This window comes from Clarias gariepinus, chromosome 11 (genome assembly GCF_024256425.1).
Source record: "Clarias gariepinus isolate MV-2021 ecotype Netherlands chromosome 11, CGAR_prim_01v2, whole genome shotgun sequence".
NCBI lineage: Eukaryota > Metazoa > Chordata > Actinopteri > Siluriformes > Clariidae > Clarias > Clarias gariepinus.
In genome coordinates this window covers 26930791-26954001 of record NC_071110.1, presented here as the reverse complement: position 1 = coordinate 26954001, position 23211 = coordinate 26930791, and the positions used below count along the sequence as shown (strand labels likewise).

The following is a 23211-nucleotide window of genomic DNA, read 5'->3' as shown; positions in this document are numbered from 1 at the left end:
GCGAGAGTTCCTCGACGCCGGACTGTGAAACGGATCCGAAGCCCTTGTGGGTAATTAAATTGCACATCAATACGGCTCGGCAGCTAATTTAAACTGCTATAAGGTTTCCTGGCTCCTGAAACATGCGTATCTTCAATAAGAGCAGATTATATGGAAATCCAATTAGAGTGGCAAAATTCAACCCGTGCTTGTGAGAGCTGGTAATGGCCTTCGGGTAATCTGTCACACAGCAGGAGTCTTAACACGCAACAGAATTGTATCTGTTCGGTCTCAAACAGCCGCTGCACACGCGGGCTTGAGCTCATCTGAAGTCTAATGTGAAGCAGCAGGTAGCTTGTATTTGCATACACACTTGTGACATATCACTAGATGTCTCGGTCACATTTTTGTAAGGACGGACACTACATGTATGGTACGATTTCTTTCCTTCCTAACCTGTTAGAACTTAGATGTTTTTTTGTTTTTTTTTATCAAAATGTTGCAAGTCGCATGACTCACAGCTTAAAGTTCACCGGAATAATACTGACTAAAACTATTTATTGCTATTTTTTCCCCCACCACTAAAAGAGAAGGAAACCATCTACTTTTTTTTTTAAACATCTCTACTTCAAGACTAAATACAAGCTTAAGAAGCTATCCAACGGCACAAGAAAATTAAATGGACTTTATAGCTGTTTCCTGTTTTTTTGTTTGTTTGTTTTACGATGAAGGAAGACTTCTTTAATTTACCAGTCTCCTACAGAGTTAATGAAAAACTAACTATTCCAGCACTTGTGCAGTGTTCCTTATCCTGCCTACATCTAAACACACACACTGTTTAATTAGCTGAAGCCTGCAAATAAACCTCACACCACCGCTAGGCTTTTCACACACTTCCTTTTCTAAAAAAAAAAAAAAAAAAAAAAAAGCCTTGTGGATGAAATCTGTGCCGCAGAAGTTTTTTTTTTTCTTCTTTTAAACCAGCTACAAAAAACAATTTCAGCAAATTTCTGATTCCTATAAATGTCACAAGCCAGGATGGATTTAAACCAGAAACAGCAGTGTTTTAAACAAAAGTGGATTAAAAAAGCTATGATGTAGAAACCTTTTACAGAAATCCCTACACAAAAACATAAAATAAAATAAAATAAAATAAAAAACATTAGTAAAAACGTTTAGAATGACAAATAGTTTAACAGGGATATGATTCTGGCTAAATGACATACAAGAGTGCTGCACAAGCCTGAACCATCCCCGAACCTGTTACTCATTGCTGTTACAACATAAAATGTTTTTGATTTCTATTTATCCAGCAAACAAATTGGTATAACAACCAGGATTGAATGATTGAAGAAACGAACAAACAAACAAAAACCAATAAACAAATGAATTAAATGCCCCTGATTGATCTTTGCAATATAAAAAAATGTACGCTGTTGATGTTCTAATGTACAGAGATAGGGGTAATGTGTAAAATAAAAAAAAATAACTTTAGTCAACCAGAAACATTTTAGTCGACCAAATAAAATAGAAATCCATTCAGATTGATCTTCGACCAAATCAGAAAGAGTGAACTGAGGCAAAAAGTACAAAGGGTACCAGGGGGTGAAGATGGGGGTTGGTGAAAGGGGACATGGGATCGATCTAGCCATGATGAAGGGCTGAGTGAGCAGCGGCGTTTTCCTTGAAGACAGTCAGATTGAATGTTATCTGCTAGCTGACGGCACAGCCAGCAGGAATTTATTATAAGTCACTCTGATGAAATCCTGATGCCGACCTGATGGGCATATCCTTCAGCAGATGGACGTGCACTCTCAATGAGGGCTATCACTTCAAAAGCAACTTATTGAACAAAAATATACTGCTGTAATTCTGTGTCTCTTTTTGATTATTTTTTTATCCTAATGCAGTGTTTAATGGTTGACTGATATAAAATTATTACAAAGATCTATCAGCACTCACCTTCCTCTTTTTGAAGGCTTGGCGGGCGAGGTAGCCTCTACATGTGGCCTGGAAGAGGGTGATGTTGCGTCTGGTCTGCAGATCCCTCTGTTCCTCCAGCTTAGCCAGAACACCTGCCCTGAAGAATACCTGTGTGCAGAAAACACCTGTGAGATCCACAGCACGTTAAACAAACACCGCTCCCTTACCTACATTACACAGTGTATCGCTTAACATGGTTGACTATGGATTAGTCTGTCATGGGTTTGAACCCCAGCACCACACCAAGCTACCACTGTTTGGCCACTGTTTGGCCTCAACTGCTCAGATGTATAATGAGAAGTCGGTCTTGGTTAAATGGCATAAACATAAATATATATTTAAGGTATAGTCACGGAGTGCTTTCTTCAAAGCACATCAGCTGCAACAGGCATCTTTTGTTCTGTTTGTATATAAAATAAAAAACAGATACAGGTCGTCCCCGACTTATAAACATTCAAGTTACGAATTTTCCGTAGATATGAACGGATTTTTGGCCACATGATGGCAGTGTGGGGAAAGGGGACAAAGTTTTAGTCAGGTGCACTGGTATGCTTTACATTGTATATTCATGTCAAAAGTGTATAAGACTCACTTTGTCTTACTTTGTCGGGACTTAAGAACAAATTAGACTTATGAGCAAGCTCGTGGAACAGAACGTGTTCGTGAGTCGGGGACTACCCATACTTCAGAGTAATCTGCAAATCAACAGATACAATACTGGACGAATAGAGGAGTTTTCTAAGTTTTCTAAGTTATAAAAATATCCAGAGAAAAAAAAACCTTGAGATTCGTATAACAAGCTCTATCTATACATTGTTTACTTTAGAAGTGTCCACTCTGTGATGGGGTCAGGTAGATAAAAATGAGTGAATTAATAAGTTTTTTTTCTACATCGTTGTCTAAAATTACTTTAACAAATTAACAGAATTAAAGGCAGAATTCAAGTCAAGGGGGTGTTTACTGCCCTGGCTGTACGAAGACTTTACCAGACAGTGCGCTGAGAGCACAGAGCAGAGGTTCTGAGTGTGGGCTGATTAAATTACTCAACAACAGAAATGATGGAAGCAAACGTCTCCTGATTGAGCTTTTATCAGCAGTTGAACCACAGCGCTAGTTTCCACTATAGATCAAAACCGGGTTAGGGTGATTATTATAACAATAACTACATGTTACATTTATTATTAGGATACTGTAGATGGGTAAAGGGTTAAGCAAAAAAGGCAGATGATCTATTCCATAATTCATTTACTAGGACACTCCCACTTTATGCAACTATTTTTAAAATCCCATCATCACAGCACATTTTTAGGACACTCTACGTTAGCTGGAGTGATGAAGAATGCTCATGAAACCAGTAAGCAACAGCAAGAGGTACCCTTTGGGTCAGGAAGCAGCCCTGCCGCCCCAACCTTTCATCCTCTAATTTGTATGGCTGCTCTATCACTGTAAACTGAAGGTCGGCATGGTTATCTGAGCAGAACGGCTTTGTCAGATGGGTCATGAAGCTCATATTATCATAACATTGAAAAAAAAACTTGAAAGAGAGCTTTTTAACTCAAAAATAGTAGAAGTTGAAATCCCACTGAATGCATTTTTTTCCATCCCTTTACCTCTATCTGTGAACACTGTGCAGAATGATCTGGTGCGCAGTGTTTATCAATCAATTCTCATCTCAATTAATTGATACCCTCAAGCTGTTCTCCAGACTTGGCACATCTACTCAAGTCTGCACCCATGAAGGATTCTGGGATCATTTGTGAAAGGGCATCATCCTTCATAGCACAAAACCTAATTTCTGCTGTGCATGAACTTTTTTTTGTTTGTTTGTTTTTTTTAAATTAGAGATAAAAAGTATATCTCTTTATTGTTCTTATGAAATGTCAAACTAGCATTGATGTACATTTCATCATGCTGCAATAGTTTTGTTCCTTTGCCTTAAAAAACAAATATAATACTAACATTAAAGTAGCTTTTGTATCCGACTGGGCAGAAAAAAAAAAATCACTCTTTAAACCTTTTTAAAGAGACTATTTTAACCACTTAATGTGAGCTTGCACGCAGTGATAATCAGTTCGGCATGGCAAGCTCTCACACTGACTTTCTGGTCCGCAAATAATAAATAAATTAATACTACTCCTGGAGCAGGAACTAATAACCGTCATATGATTACTGTATGCTGCATGAACCTTTTAAGTTCCTGTTGTTGTTCCCCCCCCCCTCACTTTATCTCTAATTCTCCCTCACCACCCAGCTCTCCCATTACGCATTATATAACAGCATATTCTTACTCATTAAACATATTTAACAAGTATTATTGAAGTAAAACACTATCTGCCTTCTTCCACATACACTACCGCTCAAAAGTTTGGAATCAATTGTAAATTTCTTTGTTTTTGTTTAGTGATTTACCTTCTACATTCTACAACAATACTGGGGATTTTAAAACTACTGTATGAAATAACACATTGGAATTAGATAATTATGTAACAACAGTCAGTTGTTCTTTTAAGACACAGAGGTCAGCCTTTCTGGAACAGTTCTTGCAAGAACAGTATTGTGTCAAGTGCATTTGCAAAACCCATCAAGCACCATCACAAAACTAGCTCATTAAGTTTATTTAGAGTAACAGGTTAAAAAAATTACCAATTAACAAATAACACCTCAGATTAGAGCCGTTATGAAGGATTTATAGAGCATAAGTAGCAGATACATCTCACATTATTGCATATTTTGGACGCCTTCAGCCTTGCTTATCAAATAAAAATCAGTAATGACCATGGAGTTAAAAAGTTTGATTCCAAACCTTTCAGTGGTAGCGTATGTGAGCCTACCGTTATTATCTTGTCCCATCCCTCCAAAAAACAGAGCCAAACTTTGGTCCTTTGTCTCTAAGCCACAGATGGCTGTGGCATGGTGCGGATTTGGGAACTTTGTGATAAGGTGAAAGTTTTCTCTTATCCCACTGTGGCTACCACAGTACTTTTACACACACCTGAAAATAGTTACAGGTTACAATGATATCCTTTTGTACATGTGTGTACTGTATATTTAAAATCTTGCTCTACATATTTTAGAGATTCCCATTTTGCCGCACCTTTACTTCACTGAGACTGCCATGCCGGCTTTATTTCTATGAGCTCACTGAGCTGACTGTGAAGTTTGTTGTGGCTTACTGGCAAACATGGGCAGTATCTTTCAGGAGACCCTCATAGGAAAGGACACAAATTCAGCTTTAATTGCCCGAACCACGAAGGATAACTGAGTGCAGCAGAACCTTCCAGGCCCTAATCAAAGTCATGACTGCTCAATGTGAGAAGCAAATTTCTCTTAATTGTTTTTCACGCTCTGAGGCTCCGGCAAAAGATGGTGAAAAGAATGGCCCTTGTGGCATCGATGAATGGGCAAACAAACGCAACCTCTTGGCCCATCTCCCTATTGGCTGCTGCACTGTTTTCTCCAGCTGTGAGTGGGGAGGCAGCACGGATTAGAGACAGTATGTCTGTGTGTCGTAGAGGGGGAAACCAAATGATTCGGTAATCTAAATGGAAATCGTACCATCTGTTCAGAAACTGATCCCTGGCCTGATTTTGTATGCTACATGCTCACTCTATGCATGCACTGATCCATAATAGGGGATTGATGAATACACATGAGAACGGCTCACCTGAAGGTTATGGCTATCACTGGATAAGAGACTTAAAAGTATGAAATTAAACACAGATTGTGATCAGAGTGAAAAAAAAAACCTTGCTACTTGCCCTGCTCAACCCCATGTGATAGCTGCTTTTTTCCAGCTCCAGAAACTCCAGCAGCTCCTCCACAGCCTGGAACACAAACATGTACAGAAAGTCAATACACAGTGTCATGGTCATGGTTCTGCATTGTGTTGACACGAGCCCTGTGTTTATTTGCCTCCGCTGATTAAAAACTACTTCACAAACCTTTACTGAGCAAGTCGCATTCAGAGCAACAGCACAAGTCACTTACACAAAAATCACATTTATAAAAAAAACTATATCAGGCATTTAAAATATTTATGGATATGGTTTAACTAAAAAGCAACCAAACTACATTTAAAAAAGAAAAAAAACCCAAAGCTACAAATTTTGCACAGGGTTATTTTATATTAACAAAACAAAACAAAAACTCCTATTTTAAATTTATTTCTCAGACACACAATCCTAGATATGGTGTCTTTTGTGGGGTATCTCACATAATTAAATTCAATCTATTCTCTATCATGAGCTTTAAACTCACATCATAACTCAATTATTCTAGATATTCTATTAGAAAAAAGACAAGACGGTTTAAAAAAAACATATTTTACTCTTTCTTTAACAAGTAAATGCATTTTTATCCGTCAAACCCAACAAGCCAGGGAAGGGCATTCAAATTAATTTCAACAAATTATGGCTGTGAAGGTTAATCCTTAGTAAAAGCTTTAGTTTTATCTGCTCAGACAAAATACTTCCATATCTCAGAGGATGAATTACACAGGCTTAAACCTTAACTTTTTTAAAAAGATCAAAAAGTCTTCTATAACTGCATAATCTTAAAAAAAATTAATTTTGAACCCAGGTTTACTGTTACTTTCTCAGTGTAGGTAACTCACTCATCATCTATACCGCTTTATTCTGTATTTAGGGTTGTGGGAACCAGGAGACTTACGGCACGAGGCGAGGTACACCCTGGACAGGATGCCAATCCATCGCAGGGCACACACACACATACTCATTTACACACTACAGGCAATTTGGAAACGGCAATCAGCCTAACCTGCAGGTATTTGGACTGTGGGAGGAAACCGGGGTACCCTGAGGAAACCTACCAAGCATGGGGAGAAGAACTTCATGCACACACAGACGGGAATCAAACCCGGACCCTAGAGGTGCAAGGCGAACTTTTGTTTGAATTTGTTAGAAAAATGCTGGAGTATTAGAGATTACATCTATAAGCTCTTTCTAAACACTGCTGAAAATCAAATCTTGTGTGAACAATTTAATGAAAAAAGGGAAAGTGTATCTAAATTCCAATTAAGCCTCTACTGAATATATGATAGAATGTAGCAATGTACTGTATTTATTTTTTGAGCTCACAATGTTCTTCGTAACATATACTGTAGCAACCATCTTAATCTTAGCCTTGAGCGTTTTAATTTCCCTGTGGTGAGTCTGGCTGGGAGAACAGACAGGATGATTCTTATAAACGTTTCACTGAGGTCTTTGATTAACGTTGTTTTATTGTTCTGGTGCTGAGACAGCAGGGACAGAAAGAAAAAAAAACGAAGAGCAGAGCTGGCCGTTACTCAGCTCAGGGCCCCCAGCGTTGTCATAATCAATTACACAGCAGGGAAGCTAATGGAGGAAAAGCAGTAAGGAGGACAACACACACACACACACACACACAGTGACTCACCCTTTTCTCATCTGTCACAATATAGTTGCGTCCGTGCTTTTTCGTCAGGTGTGGCGCTAGGACGTCAAAGCGCCGGCGGAATTCTGAGAACACCATGTGATCGGGGTAACCTTGAAAAGAGAGAGAGAGAGAGAGAGAGAGAGATAGAGAGAAAGAGGCTGAGTTGATTGTGTGAGGTTTATGAGTTTTATAAGAGAGTTTCCAGTGCAAGATCAACAAGGACAAAGTTATATTTCATGGGCAAAACTCACACAGATTTCTGCTGATTGTAATACCAGCTTTGGAAACCAGCAGTTTTACAATGACACGCTCTGCTGATTTTGCTGCATAATTTATATAAACGATATTTAGCAAACCACAGATGTTTTTCAACACACGCTTACAACATCAATTTATGCTTAAAAAAAAACAAAACAAAAAAAACTTTCAGCTAATTTCATTACAAAATCAAATTCTTAAAGCAGCATGAACTCTTATAGAGAATTAAAATTTTGACTAAATGGCTCTGGTCACCTGATCACGACCTGAAAAAGATTTTACTTTTTTTTGTTTTAGCAATAATTTGTAAAGTCTGGAACTTATAAACAAAACCAACTAAAACTAAACCAAACTAAATTTTCCTCCCTTGAGATGCTTTACCAGGCTTTTACTGCAGCTGCCTTCCGTTGCTGCCTGGTTGTCAATTTTTCAGCCTTCGGTTCTGTCTTCAGTAAGCGAATATCAGGCTCAGTTGGTTTGAGGTCAGTGATTGATACAGCCATTTAAAAAAAACATTCTAGTTCTTGGGTTGCTTTCGCCGTTCAATTTAGATCATGATTCATCTGTACAATAAAGCACTTGAATGAACCTGAGCAGAAAGTACCCTATACATTTCAGAATTCATCCTGATACTACTTATTAATAAGCAAAAATTCTATAGAATTGTTCCCATTCGATAGATGATGCGGTATGATTAAGATTATAAGCATTTCCTCTTCTTCTCATCTTTCAAATGGGTACAATTCCATTTCAAGTCTTGCTCATTAACTACAGTAAGCAGGCTTTTTAGAGGTCTCAAGATAAGTCCAATCTGGCCTCTTTGTGCATTAGCATCTGTATTTACATTTATAAAGGTTGATTGTACACTGATGCCTACCTCCTCCAGAGTGATTTTTGACTCGGCTAGATGTTGTGAAGGCTTTCTTCTTCATCAAGGAATAATTTCTACCTTCATCTTTAATTTCCTAACACTAATCTTCTAGGCCTTTCAATGGTGCTGAGCTCACCAGAGCATTCCTTCATTTTAAGAATGTACCATTTAGTTGATTTGGCCACACCTAAAGTTTCTGCTGTCTCCCTAAAAGGACTGTTTAGGTTTTTTTCAGCTGAATGATGGCCTCAATTTCATTACTGACCACCCATTGAGAATCACCTCTAGAGCTTTTATTTCCTTGATCTGCCATGGAAATAAGAAGAAACATGCCACAAACTTACCTTACCTTTGAGGTAATGTTTTTCTCTGTCAAAGTACTTATTGATCTGACTGCACATGCGCAAAGTATTTGTGTAATAAAAATAAATAAACACATAAATAAATACACAAGCATGTCTATTAGCAAGTTTAGAAAAAAGTTCACACGTTGATGTCAATGGAAACCATTTATTGTACATTCGTAAATGTATGAGTATTTTTTTATCTATATATGCCCTGCAATACATCTACTGGCAAGGAAAGATTTGTGCAGATGGATTTGCACAGGGTCACACTCTCCTGTCCTACCTTGGCGATATATGCGCAGAGCGTCGAGCAGTTTGGAGCCTCGGAGCTGAGCGCGCAGCATCACCACGTCCAGCTGCATGAGCCCTGTGTCGCAGCTTTCTCCATGAACACGCAACTCTCCACTCAAGGCCTCCGCTTTGGGCAGCAGGCAATGCACAAAATGCACTCTGGAACGCCTCAATGTGTCTAACAGAGCATCCTGGTGGAGCGAACACAAACACAAACCAGACAACAGATTTATCTCTATGTTGGTTGTTTGTTTTAACCTCACAATGGATGTTGAATATTAAATAGTAAACTAAAACCTATATGTATTAAGTTTGAGTACAGACCACTTGCAGCTTGATCTGGATGCACTGGGACTTCTTTTTGACAGCAGCCATGCCGGTGGTGAAAGTCTTCCTCATGCTGGTCGCTCGGCGCAGGGCTAGCTGAGAGCCTCCTTCCAGGCCGGCGATGGAGCCCGAGAGCACTGTGGCGCCTCCTGAACGCCCCATGAACAGACCGCTGATGTTCTTCCTGAGTGGGGGAAAAAAAAAAAGACAAAACGGTTAATTAAATTTTTTGACAAATTAAACACTGAGACACAGAAAACAATTTAACCAATAGACAATTTAACCATAAACAAGTCTTGCCGTAGTATAAAATCTCATATATATGTACATGCTACTTCCAGGTATCCCTATTAAAATGCATGCTTACTCGTTTCATTTCTATACCGACTACATCCAATTATTTTCCTTTAAAACCCGCTTTGCTCCAGTCGCTGTGCAGTTGTTTAACTGACAGTTAATGTTCTTTGGCAAGTATTTTTTATTTTTGGGGGGGAAATGGATGTTATTTGTTTACAGAAACGTTTCAATTTCAACCATGGGGGTCTTATACCGGAATTCAAAAGTGAGGTTTGGAAATTAAGGGGTTATATTCGACAGCAACCTGTTTGTCGTTAGACAAATTATTTCAGTTGTTAAAGCAATCTTTTTCCAACTCCACCTTTTGTTTGTAGGAGAGATGTGGAAAAAAGCTCTTCACACATTCAATTATTCCAGACTGGACTACTGTAATTCTCTTTATTTTGGCATTAACCAGCCCCCTCTCTATGGTTTAGAACACTGCAGCATGTTTTTTTCGCATATTACCCCAGTCCTTTTCTCTCTTCACTGGCTACCATTACATCATAGAATAGATCATAAAATTTTAAAACTCTTTCTGGTACGGCACCAACCCATATTTCTGATCTCATTCAACTGCACATTCCTGTCCGTACTTTAACATCCTCTAACACATAATACTAAAAGTACCTAGAATGAGATATAAACTGTAGGGTGTCTTTTCAGTGGCAGCTCCTTAACTCTGGAATTCCCTCCCTCCTGATCTTACGTCTAAAAGGGAATTGTTAACATTTAAAGTCAAACTGAAGACACATTTATTTAGAAAAACCTATATTGTATTATGTAGTAGTGGGGGTAATAAGTTTTTCAAACTTTCTTGCCTTATAATTTGATCGATTGTGGTGCTTTTATTGTTTTATTTAGGCTCCAAGTACTATAACATCAGCCCTATGTCATCATTGTGTGTGAGGACCCTTTTGTTCTTCAAGGGATTTTTTTTCCCTATCATTCGGAGCTTTTTGGCTTAACACGGTACACATTTGGAGCTTACTGTGTGATTCATGGGCAATTTTGCAATACATGTCATGGGCTCCACTCAAAAAAAAGTCAGTTATTTTGAGTAGTTTGCATTAACTCCTTCTAGGGAATGTATAGGGTACAAGTGCCAACAAACCAGGCCCATGTGATTTTGATGCAATCGTAGAGGGATTTTTGATATCTCAAACGAGTCAGCCGTGACGACGCCTTAAACTTGTGCCAAAAAGTGGTTATTAATTTTGTGTTTGGCATCACATTAAATAACATCATAGTTTATTTATTTATCATGTTACAATGGTATGGGTACGTATCCTTTATGCATGGGCCCACTGTCTTTCTAATGGGCCTGGGTGGCGACGGTGCAGAGTGCTTGGGCCTGCTGATTTTTGCTTGCAACTATATTTTTATTTTATTTCCTTTTGTCTATTTTGGTATTTAATTCAAAAATGTTCATCTACATTTGACATTTTGTACTTTTTTCCGTACCTAGGGATCTACTTAGTAGTAGATACAGGCTATATATTGATTGATTGATTTATGTTAAAATAGACCCTGGATTCATGGACTAATCGAATAAAGATTTATTTTCTGTTAGTCACTTACTTCTGTGAGTCCTGCAGCAAAATAACAGCATTCTGGGAGGCTGGGTTCTGCTTGGCATGACACAACCAGCCCTGAACATCATATTCCACCCAGTCTGTACCATGACTGTGACCCAGCAGGAAGTGATGCTGTTTCTCACTCTTCAGCAGCAGTTTAGGGGCTGGAAGAGGGAAAAAAAAGAAGAAAAAATAGAAAAAGAAAAAAAAAAGAGAGTAAGCACTCTCATATCTCTTTGATTCTATAAGAAAAATTCTGGAGCAACTGCACTCCTTTTGCTGAGGGTGTATACATGTGTGTGTAAGATGATGCTGACCTTTGACCTCTCCCTCCGAGGGGCCGTAGTAGCTGAAAAGGCGCTCCAGCAGTGTTTCCTCTGAGCCCCCGGGCTGCAGAGCCTCTTCCTCCATCAGCCACAGCAATCCACGCGCCTCATCGGTCCTCGCCAGCGTCCTCACCTGACACAAGAAGGCACATAAGCGAACAGAGAGATGACACTGCTGAGCATCCTTTGTGAAGAAGCAGAGGGGGTGGAGGGGAAGCGTGAGCCACAATGGCCTCATCATCTTAACGTCACGCAAGCAAAAAGACGAGCCATTAGCGCGAGATTCCTCATTAAAAGCCTCGCATTAAAGAAAAGCTCCAGGGAAGTGAGACAGGCAATTTTAAACTTTGCACTCTGGCTGTCCATTTAAGCAATTAAAGCCAGTAATGACTTGCTGTGTTTAGTTTTTTCTTTCTTTCTTTATCTTAGAGCCTTTGGTTGACTCGAGTTGGGGAAAACAGAACAAAATTTTATTTGATCTCAGTGGACCATTTCCTTACATTTTAATTACACTACATCTGATTCAGTAAAGATGTTCGTATCAGAATAAGACGGAGGGCCACAGTATAAGCAATACAAGCTTACTTGGTTTAAACAACATGTACGAATCAAATGTTTTTACGAGAAAAAGCTTTTACACAGAACTTGGTTACTACATGGTTAAAAACAAATCTGGCTAATAAATTAATAGGCTACTTTCTGCTACTAATGTTTGTTCTGTCAGTGAACGAATACATCTACAGCCTCATAGCTATTTAAGAATTTTAATTTAATATGCATTTTTTCATTTAAGTACATATGACAATCTGTTTGTATCCGCCTGTACAAGAGAAAGTAAAAAATAATGTCAGAGAGAAAACACACATCCAGAGATACTGCATTGTTATTATTACATTCTACACACGAGGAGAGATAAACAAGCTCCTATTATGCTTTAGTATCATTACGACAACAATGCACTTAAACACAACAGAGTAGGCATTCATAAGGGAAAAAAAAGAAATAAAAGCAAAGAGGTGCCTCATGCAGGTGACAGTTGTTGCGTTTGTACATCACACTGCTTCAAAAGTCGTCCACAGCATGGAGGGCGGGGAAAGAGCGCCATGTTGATCTGCATTGCTGAACAGACAGCAAAGGACACACACTGGAAAGGATGAGGAGAAGGAGGAGGATGAGGAGGAGGTGCTTACCAGCGCTTGGGTTGAGGCTTGGTCTATAGCTGCTACAGATAAGGATGTACTGGGTTCTATGTCATCTAACGCAAGCTCTATGTTTTCCTAAATGGGAACAGAGGACTCATTAGTTCAACTATGATTAGGATGTTTCGCAGTTTTGCAAGTAGCTTCTTGTGTTACCGTGTGACCAGTGACTAATGAACTTATTGAACAAGGAAGTGACAAAAAATGAGACTCCCTCCAGGTTTCATCATCTCGTTTTATGCTTTCGCTAACACTGACTCATTGTTCGAAATGTTATCAAGTAACGTAATTACATTAAATATCTAGTCAGATATATCATTTTAAATGATTATGACTTATGCCAGCCATTATCCTAGGGTTTATTTCATGTGGTCACAAGGCAACACAATCTGAAAATCACTTAAACAATTATCAAAATAATACATTATATAAATAAATTCTTAATCAATCTTGATCAATCCATTCTATATGATTTGATTGTGTTTTTATTAATTCCTTTTTTAACAGAGTTTAATTGTCATGATATTAAAACAGGAAGAATCCCAACACTGATTGTACAAGGACGTCTCCACTGTCGTACCTCCTTGTATCGCTCCAGCTCCTGTACGAATGTGCGCTCCTGGAACAGGGCCTGCAGTCGCTCCTGAGCGTAGTTATGGCACAGCTCCTCGAAAGTGGCACCGCGCTTCGCCAGCCGAGGATTTTGAAAACCAGGAGTGTCGACAATAAGAAGGGAGCACAGTGAGTGCTGACTTGATTTCAGTGCGCTAAAATTATATACATGCACACACGCACAGAAACACACAAAACGCAATGTGAGCTCGCATCGGTTTATAAACCACAATCAGTTTCATCTTTTAAAACAATCCTAATTTCACATCATCTTTGTATTAAGAAGGTTTCGTTGACAAATTATTTGAGGCTTAAATGATGGCAGCCCTGCAGAACATCAATTAGTCACCTACAAATAATTTTAGACCATTCATGTAATTTTAAATAAATAATTATCATATTCTCGGAGTTCTCAACTTAGCATGTTGGTAATTTTATCTCTAAAAATTTTGACACAAAATCACCTCATAAAATTATTACTTTTACACAGTATGTGTATATATTTAAAAAAAATAATATTAAAATAAATAAATAAAATTAAAATGTATATATATATATATATATATATATATTTTTTTTTTTTGCCACAATATTTTGTGCAGTTTTAAAATAATATACATATTTTGAGGAATTATATCTTCTATTTTTTTGGCTATTAACATTTAGAAATCAGTTTTTCTGTTTTTCAGGATTTTTTTTTTCCCCCAATACATATATTATGGTTATAATATTCTTTGTTGCTCAGGGTATTCTAACACAATGATAATTAATTTTCTTTAAAATTAAGAGATATTCAGAGAAAGTGAAATAATCCTAGGACATGCAACTTAAAATAAAACTAAAAAAATAATAATAAAATGCTTATAATTACAAAACTACCAGGTTATCCTTATAAGCATCACCAATTGTCTCTATGTATTATAAAATCAATAATTCTCACTAAAACAAAGCTAAGTTAGCTAAAGACTGCTAAGAAAAAAATGCTTTTCGCATACGAAGCAGCGAGAGCTCTCAACCACACTCCATTAAGCTGCTCTGTGTGCGAGGGCTGCGGTAGCATGCTGAGTGTTGAGGAAATGAGCAGAGAAAAGGGCTGACCGGTTGATGAGGGAGATGACGAGAGTGAAGAGTTCTGCGTAGAGCCCAGCTGCCATGGCCTCCAGACACTCCAGGGCTGTGATCTTTGTACCTAAATCATCAACACGGAATTAGCTTGGACCGCAGCAAGGTAGACAAGCTCCAGGAGCAAGTGTCTTAACTAAAACTTCGAAGAATCGTCAGTTTATTAATAGCACAAAATTTTTAAAAATTTAAGCAAATAGAGTTAAGCAAATATTTAAATTGAAAAAAAAAAAGAGCTTTTCTTATAAAATTTATTTGTGAGTATATTTCTTCTTCAATGATACACAAAGATTGATAGTATGACATATATTATTATTATTATTATTATTATTATAATAATTATTATTTATATATTTTAGTTGTGTGTAGATTTCCAGATTACCTGGGCTTTCTCCAACACCGACATCATCTGGACCCTGGCGGAAGGAAGTGGATCTCTGCAGGGTTCCCTTTGGATGGTGTTTAAAGATAGACGAGGAAAGTTCTTCAAGGGTGCAGCCCAGGAGGTAGGCCGCTTTCTGGGCCCACTCATGACGTGCAAACTGTTTTCGACCGGCTGTCAGAAAATAAAAACAAAAATTAAAAAAAAAAAACACACGCTTGGAGGTCGTTGTAGTGAAGTAACTCGAGTCTAGGCTCTAGTGCATTTCAAGGGCATGACGTAAATGCCATTAAAGATGCATTTTCCGTGGTAGAACTACATTATAATAATATACTTAAGATAAGCCGCTGAATGACAGCCAGGGCCGTGATAACAGAATTTTATTGAGAGAGGGTCCTGGCCAACTCGTCATAATCACGGAAAATGCATCTGCTTTAAAAGAATGGCATGAAAACAAAAAATAAAAAAGTCTAAGAATTTGAAATGACAAAGTCCACAGAGTAAAGTGTGTGCAAAGCGGTGCTAGCAGATGGCAGAGGCGCTAAAGCAGCACCCAAAGCAGCTCATGCAGAAGACGAAAAACCTCTATCAGAGAAAACATGCTGAACACAAACGAGGCCAGACAACAGACAAGCTTTTTTTTTGGATGGTAACAACAGAAAAGCACTGCATAACTGAAAAGTCCATAAAGAGGGTGAGGAGGGAGAGAGGGGGGGTACATCAGAGCAGTGGAGCTTAAAAGACAACAAAGTTCTGATCCCACGCTCCGCCTCCACCAAGTTTTAGCTTGGCTTTGAGACAGTCAGGGACACGGCTACCAAATGATAGAGTGGGAACGAAGCAAAAAAGAGAGCGAATGAGAGAGAGAGAGGGAGTATGAGAGATAGAGAGTGAGCGAGAGAGAGAGAGAGAGAGAGAGAGAGAGAGAGAGAGAATCCAACAGCGAGGCAAAGAAGAAGGAGGACGGGAGACAATAAAAATGCAAATTAAAATGTCTGGCAGCGGCGATAAAGGCGTTAAGAAATACCACTCAAACATGGAGTTAAAAAAAGAAAATAGAAAAAAAGAGGAAAAGTTTGATTGAGGTTATGGGTACTTTTTTTTTTACCTTCTTCAGTCGCTGCATTCGGTAGCATGCAACATGCAATCGGGAAAAGGGAGGTTAGAACATCAGCATTTTAACACAGAAAAACAAAAACACGCTCACACGCTACAGCAAATAAAAACTGTACAAGAACAAAACACTTTGTTGGGTGCAAAGATGCCATTTAAATCATCACTGGTATTATGCAATATCATGTTTTTAAAATCCGACCCTAAGAAGCATAAAAGCAGGGAAATAAAGACTAAAAAATAGGGTCAGCTCCAGAATTATAGGCCTTCCTTCTATGGATGGGTAAATAAAATAAAAAAAGGCTTTGTGATTAATCTCATGGTAAAAAGACTGAAAATAGAGTATTATATTCTATAATATACACTTTTGAATAATAATATATGATAAGTACTTGCATGTGTTTATAACTGATCAGAATTCATGAGTGTTGCTTTCCTGTTTAACAGTTAAAAGAGACTTAATTATTGTTTTATCGCTGTGCTTTCCACCACAGCCGATAAGTTTGTGGAAGCTTATTAAACAGCGACAGGTGCTCGGAGCAAAATGTGTGTGTGTGTGTGGTGTAAGTGTGTGTGTGTGTGTTGTGAGTGTATGTGTGTGGTGTGAATTGCACCTGTTCTATCTGAAAGGTTAAATTCCTGGCTGCTGTGAAGGTACTAAACCTACTCTGCATTTTCACACTATCTGGAATTAACACCAGACCCTTGGCTGAAACGCTGGTTTAACTGGATGCTGTTAAACTGATCTGCTGAACTCTAGAAAAGGATTTTTTTTAAAGTACAGTGTTACTCTTTTAGTGCATTGCTCAGACTGACTCCACATCCCAAAATGTCTCACCCAGTGTAAATCCCTACAAATGAGTTTAAAAAGGGACAGACAAACAACTTAACACCAAAACAAGCATTTCAAGAGCATGATGTATATAGACGTGAGATATTCCTGTTCTCAATTCTAATAAAACACAATGTTTTGTTAAAGGTGAGACAATTTTAGATTGGGGTTCATTAATTAAACAGACAATATATATTTATTTATATTTTATAGCTTTATATTTTTGTCCTTTGAGGACTCACAAACATGCTGATGTGGCGGAGTTGGAAAGTCCAGGGTAACGCTTTAAGGAAGTGCAACGCTGCCCCCTAATGGTTGTTCTCTGTTTCGTTTTTCGTTCTTGTAATTCCTCGTTTAATCAAAACATGTGCTGACACAAAACTACAGAGCTGCTCATGTGGTTGATGAGACATGCAAAGCCACATATGACTGTAATTAGAATTCTTGATACATTATTTAAACAATACTAGACGGATACTGTATATCACAGTGATGTGTGAAGGCGGTGTACCAGGATACAGATTTTTACAAATCCTTACCTGATTTATAAATAAAAGTAGCTTTCAGTAGAAGTCTAGAGTAAATGTCCTGACTTTAAGTGTGTACATTTTTAAAACCCAGGTGTTTCCACAAATTCAGATTTTGAAGTATCTAAATTATTTTGTATGCAGAACGTATTATTTGTACATAACGTTGTGTGTCAGCGGGCTGTATGACACAAAACTATATAAATGTACATAAAAATAAAAACAAACAAAAATCAGTTGCTGTCATTTTTCCAGGGGTTTTAAAAATAAAAAAAAGACTGAAAAACTTTTCTTTTGGGGTCATCTGAGGTTAAATCTGGTCAGAACCAGAACAATCCCTGCACTAAAGCAGAAAAGCAAGTCTGCATGTAGCTTCAGTTGAAAAAATGTTTGAAGTAACAAGCTGCGTACAGTAAATTCAGATCTGTTAATCTGAGCAAGGGAATCGAACCCGGACCACTACACCACCGTGCCACCTGTCCACCCAGTTCTATCAGTTTTAAATCTCCTTAGTTGTTCTTTGCCCCATTATGAAATGGTGACAGTGTTCAATATATAAGTATAATGTTAGCCTATAAGTAACACAATTATTTTTTTATGCTGCAAAAACAAAAATCAGTAAGGTTTTTTACCACTGACAAGACCTCTAACATTTTGAAATGACTACTTGTCCATTTTTTTTAGAGACTGATACAAAAAACACTGACTTGACTCTTTTCACTATGACTCACATGAATTTCTCCTCAGTTCTTAAAATAAATAAAGCATACTTGTTAAAATGTACTGTACTTCTTGCATGTCTGGATCGTACATTGCTTCACTACATAATCCACATAGCAACAATGCAGACAGAACAAACATTCAGCTGCATTACGGAAACTGCTGGGCCACATGCAGAGGCAGAACAATCTGATGATTATTATTAGCACATCCATCCTGGCCTTCTGGCAAAGAACCCATTACACTGAGCAATTTATCTCCATCAGAGTTAGAAGAACTGTGCATTAACACATTTCTCTCACATGCCTACACTCCTGCATCTACTCTATACGTCCCTCTCTGAACCTTATGATTTTTGTTTATCAACACAGACAGCATCTGATTCTGATATAAACCCTTTATCTTATTAAACCAGGTTTCAGCCTCTTGGGGTCTGTTGCTTACACAAATAGCTACAGCATTTACTGTGTGTGTGTGTGTGTGTGTGTGTGTGTGTGTGTGCTGTGTGTTGATTGTCCTAGAATAAGGAGTACTGATATTGGTACTGTCAGCCATTTGATAATTTGTCTAAAGATGTGCAAAAGCATCAGGACTAAATATTAATACAGCAGGTCTTAATCTCCCTTACACACGCTCAGATAAACACACATACCTTTTGTTGCCCCAGCGGCTCCCAGGTGGTAGATGGCCCCCAATATGAGCCAAAGTGCCTTCTGCTCATCAGCAGAGATACCAAGCACCTTCATAGCTGCCTGCAGCTTAGTGAACTGTTGTGCTGCTTTCTGCTTGTCTTCCGACTACAACAAAAATGTATAACGTAAAACACCTTCTACACCTGGTAAACACAGGTAGTCCCCAACTTACGAACATTCGAGTTACGAATTTCTGCAGATAAGAAAAACGGGTCGCGGTTCAATCACGGAAGTATCTCGCGAGTTCTGTACAATAAATTAGACATTGCAGTGCACCTGTTACCAATGTTTACAATTATATACAATATTTTTAGTGTGTTAGTTAAGTAAATGTATACAATGTCTAAGATCTGCTATATTGTATGTGTGTGTGAGAGAAATGAATCAGCCTCATTGAATCAGTCCGGGAGCACGATGATAGAAAACGTCTGTCCTGATGGTAAATGATCCTATTTTCGGAAAACCTTAACAAAACAGAGTTCACAGTCCAATACAGTGGAAAACAGCTCCGAGATAAAATGCTGTCCGAGATCCCCCTCACGATTTAAAGGCGCAGAAACAACACTGTTAAATTTGTGTAAGATTAATTTTCTTATGCACAATTCTGTTTTTTGGCCACAGGATGACAGTGTAGAGAAAGGGGAAAGAGATTTATTCAAGTGAATTGGGATTCTTTACATTTGTATATTCGGGTCAAAGTAATTGCATTACTTTCAAGTTACTTTGAAAACATCTGTCACTGCGTGCGTCTGTGATGAGCGTCAACTTCAAGCCTACGTAGGCTCCCTACGTAGACGTCCCCCCTTCTGCAGGTGCGCAAAGGGGCGACCCGGCTGGCAATAATTAATGTTAATGAATTACAGGCTTTCTCCGCATTAAAGATCCTTAGCATTTTTGCCTTTCTGCCTCCTTTAACCCTTCCCCCATTTTTTTAAAATAAAAAAAATATTTACTTTGTAGTAAAACTACAAAGCTCTCAGACGATTGATTAAAGCATATGTTTGTTAACTGATGCTGCCGCGCAAAACGTGATTTTTAAATGCATTTTGATTAATGTTATTGACATTGGTAACTGTAATCGAATTACATGTATTTAAAATGTAACGTGTTACATTACTACGTTATCAGGAAAAGTAATTAGATTACAGTAACGCGTTATACCCAACTCAGCTTATGAATGTGCTCCAGGTAGGGGACTCGTTTATAGGTTGGGAACTTCCTGTATGCTTGAAATCAAACAAGGTCTCTTTAGAACGATTATTGTGATGTGTAGTTTATGAGTCTGTGCAAGAGCTCTACCTTTGACTGAGGCATAATTCCAAAGGTGTTGTTCTCAGCAAAGTGGTTGAAATGTAGCTCGGTTCTGTGGGAGGGGAAATAAATCTAAATCAAATGCACAGGTCAACTTTACTTGGGGACAAAATATATTTTTCTGGCCGATCATTTTCTATCAAAACAGGATTTATGTTGAACTGATAAAAAAAACATTTGATGACATTTGAAGACACTTTTTTCAGTTTACCTTGTCTCGGGTTAAAGTGATAAATTCGTTAATACATGTGCACACACTTACCTGAGAGTGTTGTCTGCTCCAGCCATCATGTAATAAAATACATTATAAGTGGACTCAGTCTCCGGTCTCTTGACCACCCTCAGTTTCTCCAGCAGCATCGTCTACACAGCCATGCCAAAACATTTTTTTATTATTTTTAAACACACAAGTACTACAGAAATTCAAAACAGATGTTTATACATTTCGCATTATATTTATTCAAAGGTAAAACGGTACCTGGATGGAAGCAGAAGCCACCTGGCCAGCTTGATCGAAGTCCAGAGAGACAATCTGGGAGAAGCGGCTCGCGTTTGAATTCATGGAGGTAGCACAATTCCCAAAAGCCTCCAGGATAGTGTAGACCGCCTGCCATTTCTCCGCTATAAACGGAAAAACAAGCCGCATTCACTCACACACTAATTAGCTTGATCCTGTGCCCCCGATTGATCCGGAAAAGATGCTATCAGGTGCAGCGACGAGAGGTAACAGATAGTATCTTGGCGTCTTTAGAGCTACAGCTAAGCAGAGTAATCTTCGGTGGATCATTAGGAGTGCTAATACTGCCTTTGACGAGCGAGGCTAATTATCACGAGTTGGTCTGGTGCGCATCATTAACGAAGAATTCATCCATCATTCTCTTCCTCAATAACATTTAGCCGACCTGTGACTGCCAACCACACTGAGAAACACTATACAGCATGTGTGCTTCTTTTCTGGTTCCTATTATATCTGTACACACTGACTAGCCATGTGTGAGATCCATTATTATTATTGTTTTTATCCTCACCATCGTTAACACTTTTAGCATCATTTACCTGAAAAGATCTTGCCGGTGCTGCCAGCGATGGAGAGCAGGTACTGCACCAGGTGCTGGCAGTTGGTGGTCTTGCCGCTGCCGCTTTTGCCGAGCAGGACAATGGACTGGTCCTGCCGCGTGGTCAGAAGGTTCCGGTAGGCCGACTGAGCCACTGCGTAGACATGCGGTGCTGTGTCCTCACGCCTGCAGCCTTTAAACATGTGCATCACCTGCAAAATTATGAGAACCTTTTCTTTATAAAAAAAAAAAGTAACAGAATTACATGGATTCACATGATATTAGTTTTTTTTAGAGGCACAATAATTTTAAAGTGCTATATTTAGCAACAAAGTCTTAGCCACAAAGAAGAAACAAAAAAATAATTTCAAGTACAATTACTTTAAATAAATTTTAAAAAGCACAAAGAGGCATATTGCTCCTGTTGGCCTCTTTGGGCTGCCATTTAAAATAATGCGCCGTCTATGACATGCAGTGTTATGCATATTACAGTATATTGCAGAAAGCTAAAAATCTAGACAGATCCTGTGAAGGAGGACAGCTGTGGATTGCCGTTACCTTTTCAGAGTACATAGAAGGAGCACTGATGGGGTTGATGACCACCATGCTGAGCCCGGCGTATGTGTGGATGAGGTTTCCTCCATAACGCTGCCGCAGACAGTGCATCACGCTCGACTCGTTCAGGTAGAGCAGAGTCGCCAAGTCCTCAGAGCGGTCGAAGGATGGAGGGTTCGCCTGGAAGAGAAAGGTCAACGTAAAAAAAAAAAAAATACAAAAAAGGTGGAGCGGTAGAGTCTAGAGCGAGACTAGTACGGTATGAAGCGACAGAAAAAAATCAAATGTTTGCATGGAATCCTGCCTATATCTATCCCACACTGTCCTACATATCCCATAATCCAATGTGTCAGCAAGCCAGTTTAAAACAATAATAATAAAAAAATAAATAAAAAACGCACAAGAGAACATTTCATTTTCCTCAACCACACTTCTCTCATATCTAATGGGACACAGTGTTAGTGAGCAAGTGCTGATGTGTGCTGCCTCTGAAGTCTGTTTCAAACAGTTTTATTCACAGAAGCACCTTTAATGTTTTTCGGCTTTTGGCTCATAAGACAGCTTATTTATGAACAACTTCGGTAGTAAGGCATCAGTGCAGCTGCTTTCTGTTCCTGACACAAACACACACACTCTTGTCTTAATGAAATGAAAGGTGTCAAAGCTGCGGTAATTCAGACTGCGCTCCTGGATCCGGTCTAATCACGCAGATGGCTCAGACACCGAATTCAAAACTTATGAGATCATATTATAAATAATCCTGCCAGGCTGAAAATGAAAATAGCTTTCTATGGAGCCTCTTAATGGACATTGGTTTCGGGGGGGAGGGGGGTTAAGTTAAGTTTTGCGAGATGTCGCCAACATTTTGCAAACTTGACTCTTTAGCGTTGCTGATTACAGCGGGTGACGGTAATGCAAAGTTTAATGTGTGTTTGTGTGTGTCTTAATCATAAACTCTGAGACAATCCGTCTAAACCTCCTGTGTATAACAGGACAAATACCTCTGGACAGGATCATTCCTCTATTCAAACACACATCCCTGTGATACAGTGACATACTGTACAGCAATAACAAAAAGGAAACCTGCTCATAGCCTGACCTTCTCCACATCGTCCTCGTCCACGTCCAGTACTGTCCCGTCATGCTCCAGTTTGATCTTCACCTTGCCCTCTGGCAGGCTGCCCGCCTCCGTCTTCAGCAATGTGGCTACAGTAATACGGTGGGAAAGACCAAACACAAACATGTTTGTAAACATGCAATAAACATAAAAAATAAATAAAAGCAAGCAGAGGCACAGGTTAACAAATATTTACCTAAAATATTTGTTTAAATTTATAATAAACTAGATGTGCCTTCAACTTTCTTCACATTGAATTTAATT

The 23211-nt window shown here is 38.6% G+C and overlaps 1 protein-coding gene across 7 annotated transcripts in view; it reads right to left on the bottom strand.

Moving 5' to 3' along the window:
- myo18ab (myosin XVIIIA b) overlaps positions 1–23211 on the bottom strand; it is a 108230-nt gene that overhangs the window by 36653 nt on the left and 48366 nt on the right. For 6 of the 7 annotated variants that reach the window (XM_053507701.1, XM_053507704.1, XM_053507702.1 and 3 more), the window contains 18 exons: positions 22930–23036; positions 21834–22010; positions 21277–21487; positions 20699–20841; positions 20483–20583; positions 20209–20272; positions 18870–19014; positions 15026–15199; positions 14620–14710; positions 13490–13676; positions 12901–12987; positions 11702–11843; positions 11389–11548; positions 9469–9655; positions 9137–9335; positions 7378–7487; positions 5721–5786; positions 1942–2070 (listed from right to left, as the gene is read on the bottom strand). In XM_053507701.1, the coding sequence (XP_053363676.1) occupies positions 1942–2070; positions 5721–5786; positions 7378–7487; positions 9137–9335; positions 9469–9655; positions 11389–11548; positions 11702–11843; positions 12901–12987; positions 13490–13676; positions 14620–14710; positions 15026–15199; positions 18870–19014; positions 20209–20272; positions 20483–20583; positions 20699–20841; positions 21277–21487; positions 21834–22010; positions 22930–23036 (2480 nt within the window). Of the gene's footprint in view, positions 1–1941; positions 2071–5720; positions 5787–7377; positions 7488–9136; positions 9336–9468; positions 9656–11388; positions 11549–11701; positions 11844–12900; positions 12988–13489; positions 13677–14619; positions 14711–15025; positions 15200–16133; positions 16146–18869; positions 19015–20208; positions 20273–20482; positions 20584–20698; positions 20842–21276; positions 21488–21833; positions 22011–22929; positions 23037–23211 lie in introns of all 7 variants that reach the window. The other variant, XM_053507700.1, reaches the window with a different exon arrangement.